The 6,453-nt window shown below is 50.0% G+C and overlaps 1 protein-coding gene across 3 annotated transcripts in view; it reads left to right on the forward strand.

Moving 5' to 3' along the window:
* RAMP1 (receptor (G protein-coupled) activity modifying protein 1) overlaps positions 1-6,096 on the forward strand; it is a 70,351-nt gene extending 64,255 nt beyond the window's left edge. For all 3 annotated transcript variants that reach the window (XM_011980302.1, XM_011980303.1, XM_011980304.1), the window contains one exon: positions 5,514-6,096. In XM_011980302.1, coding sequence (XP_011835692.1) covers positions 5,514-5,769 — 256 coding nt within the window. In that variant the 3' untranslated portion in view covers positions 5,770-6,096. The remainder of the gene's footprint in view (positions 1-5,513) is intronic.
* The last annotated feature ends 357 nt before the right edge of the window (positions 6,097-6,453 follow it).

The following is a 6,453-nucleotide window of genomic DNA, read 5'->3' on the forward strand; positions in this document are numbered from 1 at the left end:
CGTGTTAGCCAGGATGGTCTCGATCTCCTGACCTCGTGATCCACCCGCCTCGGCCTCCCAAAGTGCTGGGATTACAGGCGTGAGCCACCGCGCCCGGCCCATTTTCATTGTTTTTGGAGCCCGTCATCTATTCATGTGGATCTCCAATTCTTTCTTACGACTGAAGAACTTTCTTTGACATTTCTTGTAGCACAGGTCTGCTGGCAATGAATTCTCTCAGCTTCTTTTTTCTCAAAAGGTTCTTATATCAACCTCTTTTTTTTTTTTTCTTTTTTCCAAGACAGAGTCTTGCTCTGTCGCCCAGGCTGGAGTGTCATGGCATGATCTCAACTCACTGCAACCTCCGCCTCCCAGGTTCAAGTAATTCTCCTGCCTCAGCCTTCTGAGTAGCTGGGGTTACAGGTGTCCGCCACCACGCCCAGCTAATTTTTGTATTTTTAGTAGAGGCGAGGTTTCACCATGTTAGCCAGGCTGGTCTCTCACTCCTGACCTCAAGTGATACGCTTGCCTCGGCCTCCCAAAGTGCTGGAATTACAGGTGTGAGCCAGTGTGCCCAGCGTCAACCTCATTTTCAAAAGGTATTTTTTTTCTAGGTATAGAATTCCTAGAATGTAGAAAATTCGTAGGCATAGAAAACAAGAATGTGTTTCCCCTCCCCCCAACCCCTAATACTTTCAAAATGTTGCCCATTGTCTTTCCGCATGACAAGCCTCTGATAAGAAATTAAGAAATCTGCTATAACTCACTGTTCTTTTATATGTCTTTTTTCTTCTGACTTCAAGATTTTTTCCTTTTTCTTTGGTGTTCAGCAGTTGGACTTTGATGTGTCTACGTGGTTGTTTGCTATTGTAGCTGCTTTGTTTTCTGTCCTGTTTTAGATTCTCCAAGCTTCTTGGATCTGCAATTTTATGTCTTTCATTATTTTTTTAAAAGCCTCAGCCATTACCTCTTCAAATATTTCTTCTGCTCCATTCCCTCTCCTCCTTCAGGGACTCTCACATTATGAGTTGAGATTGATGTCATTTACAGGATTGTCATGTTACACAGCTCTTGGATGCTGTAGTCTTCCCCAACTTTTTTTTTCTCTTTGTGTTTCAGTTTGGTTAATTTCTACTGACATATCTTCAATTTCTCTCTTTCCTCAGTTTTCGTGTCCACTGATGGGCCCACTGAAGGAATTCTCTCTGATGCTATGTGTTTTTATTTCTAGCAACCTGTCTTTGACTTTGAGTTTCCACCTCTCTGCTTAAATTCTCCATCTGTTCATGCATATTGTCTACCCTTTCCACTAGACCCATTATCATACTAGCCATTCTAACATACCTGTCTGACATCTAGGTCATCTCTGAGTCTAATTCCATTCATTGTTCTGCCTCTTGGCAATGGATTAGTTGTTTTTTGTTGCTTCTCAACAAAAAAATATATATAATTTTTATTGAATACTGAACATTCATGTATAGAACAGAGGTGACTACAGTCGATAGTATTTACATGTGGAAATGGGTAAGCCTCTTCTGTCAGACTGTTAGTGTGGGATTTGAGTCAATCTTGTTAGGAATTGAACTGGGTTTGGGATTTGTCATTGTTATATGGTTATCTTCAATGTACCATAGGCCTCAAGTACCCCTAGCAATGAGCTGCCATTGCCTTGTGCCCAGGGTTGGGACTAGGGCACTGGAGGAGATTTCTCAGTGTGGTGCCCCACCCTCTGCTTTCAGCTTTCTCTTGCCTGCCTGTGCTGCAGCATGGATCTCGCCCCACTTTCTCTTGGCAGTAGACAGGTACTGCTTGTTATTCTACACCAAGGTTATGTTCAAAGGCTTGGGGAGGGTTCTCTGTGTCCTGATCCAGCCTCAGTTTAGACAGGCCCTTCCCTGTGCCCTTCGCCTCAGAATTCCTGCCCCTTTTTCCTGTGGCAGACAAACCCTGCTGGGGTCTTGGGTGCGACTGTCCTGTCCCTTCCCCAGCGAGAAGAGATCACTGTTTTTTGTTGTTGTTGTTTCGAGACAGAGTCTTAGTCTTGCTCTGTCACCCAGGCTCAAGTGCAGTGGCGTGATCTCAGCTCACTGCAACCTCCACCTCCCGGGTTCAAGCGATTCTCTTGCCTCAGTCTCCCGAGTAGCTGGGATTACAGGCACCCGCCACTGCACCCAGCTAATTTTTGTATTTTTAGTAGAGACAGGGTTTCACCATCTTGGCCAGGCTGGTCTCAAACTCCTGACTTTGTGATCCACTAGCCTCAGCCTCCCAAAGTGCTGGGATTACAGGCATAAGCCACCATGCCCAGCCAAGGCCTCTGTTTTGTATGGTGCAGGATCCTAGGCCAGGATGGTTTCCTGGTGCCCTTCCAAAGAAAAAGAGTTCCTTCCTATCCTTCCACCAGCCATGGTCTTTGTCTGTGCCCTGGGGGCGACAGGCTGTGCTGTTCCTCCCTCAGCAGCCTAAGACATCTGGTCCCAGGAGAGAAGAGTCTGGGATGGTGGAAAGGGCTTTGAGCCTGTTCCTACCCTGGCTGCAGCCCTGGTGGCACAACTGCCACGGCAAGCCTGGCATCACACTAGCATCGTGGATACGGGGGTGAAGGGGACTTGACAACTGCCCTAGAGGCACTCAGGCTGCCCCTGTGGGGCAAGGGCTCATTCAAGGCTTACTGGCTTATGGATGCCCACTGTGGCCTCAACCCCCAGTGAGTGCGACTTGGACCCAGACAAGGAAGTGTCCAAGCTGTGGCCAGATTTGGCCACCAAGGGCGAGGGACAGTGGTGAGGTGTGAGACCTGTGCAGTCACACCCTGGCCCTCTCACCCGGAAGCCCTCCAGCCTTCCCAAACCTCTGTTTTCCTGTCTATAAAACGATGGGTAACAGCGGTCCCCAAGCGTGAGCGAGATCACACACAGGCCCTGCTGAGCCTGTGCCTATCATGCAGGGGCACCCAGTGGATCTGCATGATAACAGCAGTTATCATGGAATGGTGACAACAGTGAATGCCACCAAGACCCCTCAGGCAGTCAGTCCCTGAGAACAGGCTCTGAGCCCCATGCAACACCAGAGGGGCCTTTCTTCCTGAGTCTCAGGGCTGTTCTGTGAAGCAGGAGGTCACGGGGTTGGGGGAAATGCAGGGCTGGAGGCAGAAGGAGCCGGCATGGTCTGGGTTCTACCCATGTCCAGTGCTGTCTCAGAGCCTCAGTTTCCTCTGCTGGAAGAGGCACTTGGCACCCACGTCCTGGGTTGGAAGATGACACAGAAAAGCACCGATGGCTGGGTCCACTTGGGTTTTGTCCACTTCATTTCAAAGGGCAGGCTGTGGCCTACAAACCCCTGTCTATGGAAAAAGTTGTTCAGAAACAGATGGTGTTTGCTCTCCCAGAGAACCCTGGGGGAGCAGAGTCCTGAGAGCACCTAAGGGGCAGGGTGGGAATGAGTTCATCTGCTGCGGCTTCAAGAGTTAGAATTCCTGGAGCAGAGGGGACTCTGCGTTGGCTGCTCTCCAAGCCAAGCCCAAGGAACACCCCAATGGCACACCCTCTGCCCGTGCCACCCGGGCCCCTGGCTCAGCACAGCCACCTCCACTCCCTTCCCTGTAGCCTGGTGGCAGCCATACCTGTGGGTAAAGGCACCTGCAGCCATGGCAGGATAGGGTCAGGGGCCCTGTGGTGAAGTACACACACACAGTCACACAGAATAATACAGTCACACTGCACACACAGTCACACACACAGAATAACACAGTCACGCCCGCACAGTCATACACACAGAATAACACAGTCACATCTGCACACACAGGTTCATACACAGAATAACACAGTCACACCACTCACAAATGACAGTTACACACACAGGGACACACACAGAGGATAACACAGTCACAAACCCACAGAAAATAACAAGTTACACTCACACACAGGGACACACACACACAGAGAATAACACAGTCACACACAGAGAATAGCACAGTAACAGTCACACAGAATAACAGTGTTACACAGTCACATACAGAGAATAACACACACAATCACACACAGAGAATAACACAGTCATAGTCACACAGAATAACACAGTGTTACACAGTCACACATAGAATGTCTCACACACACACACACAGAATAACAGTCACACACAGAGAATAACAGTCACACCCACAGTCACACACAGGATAACACAGTTATATATATATATATAGTCACACACACAGTAACACAGAATTACAGTCACATGCAGAGAATAACAGTTACACAGTTACACACAGAATAACAGTCACACAGAATAGCACAGCTATTCACACACAGTCACACACAGGGAATAACAGTCACACACAGAATAATAGTAACACACAGTCACACACAGAAAATAGTCACACACAGTCACAGAAAACAGTCACACAATGTCACACAGTCACAAAGAGAACAGTCACACACAGAATAACGCAGTTACACACAGAATAACAGTCACATGCAGATAATAACAGTTGAACAGTCACATAGTCACAGAGAACAGTAACACACACACACAGTCACATATAGAATATAACAGTCACACAGAGACAATGTCACACAGAGTCACAAAGAGAATAACAGTCACACACAGTCACACACAGAATATTATAGTTACACAGTCAGAGAATAAGTCACACAGTCACACACACAGAATAATACAGTCACCCACACACAGAATAACAGTCACACAGTCACACACAGAGAATAGTCACACACACACACAGTCACACAGAAAATAGTCACACACAGAATAACAGTCACACAGAATAACACTGTCACACAGTGAATAACAGTCACACACAGTCACACAGAATAACACTGTCATATAGTGAATAACAGCCACACACAGTCACACAGAATAACACTGTCACAAAGTGAATAACAGTCACACACACAGCCACACAGAGAATAATAGTCATACAGTGAATAACACTCATGCAGTGAATAACAGTCACACACACAGTCACACAGAGAATAACACTCATGCAGTGAATAACAGTCACACACAGTCACACAGAGAATAACACTGTCATACAGTGAATAACAGTCACACAGTTGCACACAGAGAATAACAGTTACACATAGTCACACATAGTCATGCACAAAGAACAACGGTTACAGTCACATACAGAATAACAGTCACACACAGACGCGACACCAGCCTGTGACCTTGCCCGGGGTAGCAGAAGGAGCTGGTGGCAGAGGAGCCAGTGGCAGAGGTGTGGGCCTCATTGGCCACCCAGCCTAGGTCGTCCTTCCAGTGCAGACAGAGCTGTGAGAGGCCCCACAGCCACGCCAGGGCTTCCTGCACCACGGGCCGCCATGCAGGTTGCCTGGGAGTCCCCCTGGAGCCGTTGGGGCCCTGCCCTCCTGGATCCAGGGCCACTGCCTCGGTGCCGGGCCTTTTCCAAGCCAAGCTCCAGGGCCACGTGAGGGGCCACGGTGCAGCGCCCCCGGCTGGGGTCCCGCGTTGTTTCCCCTGCCTGCCCAGGGTCTCACCACCTCCTCTTCCATCCACAGGAGCTACAGGGAGCTGGCCGACTGCACCTGGCACATGGCGGAGAAGCTAGGCTGCTTCTGGCCCAACGCAGAGGTGGACAGGTTCTTCCTGGCAGTGCACGGGCACTACTTCAGGGCCTGCCCCATCTCAGGCAGGGCCGTGCGGGACCCGCCTGGCAGCGTCCTCTACCCCTTCATCGTGGTCCCCATCACGGTGACCCTGCTGGTGACGGCACTGGTGGTCTGGCAGAGCAAGCACACAGAGGGCATCGTGTAGGCAGGGCCCAGGCTGCCGTGCACCCAGGCTTCAGGGTGAGGCCAGGCAGGCCTGGGTGGGGGCAGCTTCTGGAGCCTTGGGACAGAGCAGGCCCGCAATACCCCCCCTTCTTCCAACCAAGAAGAGCTCACAGGAGTCCAAAGTAGTCGAGGCTCTGGCATTAACCTGGAAGCCCCCCCTGGCTGGAGGCCACTTCCACCCTAGGAAGGGGGCAGGGACGTGACCCCAACTTACCTCTGGAAAGGGTCCCAGCCCAGGCTGCTTACCCCATAGCCACATTTGTGGATGAGTGGTTTGTGATTAAAAGGATGTTCTTGAACTTGGAAAGAGTCATTACCTCTGAGTACCCATCACTGGGAGAAGGGTGGCAACCCAGGCCCTGTGGACTCTCTTTCCTCTGACAGGAGGAATCAGGGGCCTTTGCTCGGGGGTGACACTGGAGCCAGTACTGAGTGCACTGAGGTGCTCCTGGGGATTCTGGGGCCCTTGCTGCCCCCAGTGACACAGAATAACACAGTCACACCCACACACAGTTACACACACAGAGTAACAGTGTCACACCTGCACAGTCACACACACAGAATAATGGTCACACACACACACAGAGTCACACACACAGAATAACAGTCACACCCACACACAGTCACACACATAGTCACACCCACACACAGTCATATAGAGTAA

This window comes from Mandrillus leucophaeus, unplaced genomic scaffold (assembly GCF_000951045.1).
Source record: "Mandrillus leucophaeus isolate KB7577 unplaced genomic scaffold, Mleu.le_1.0 Scaffold21, whole genome shotgun sequence".
Lineage (NCBI taxonomy): Eukaryota > Metazoa > Chordata > Mammalia > Primates > Cercopithecidae > Mandrillus > Mandrillus leucophaeus.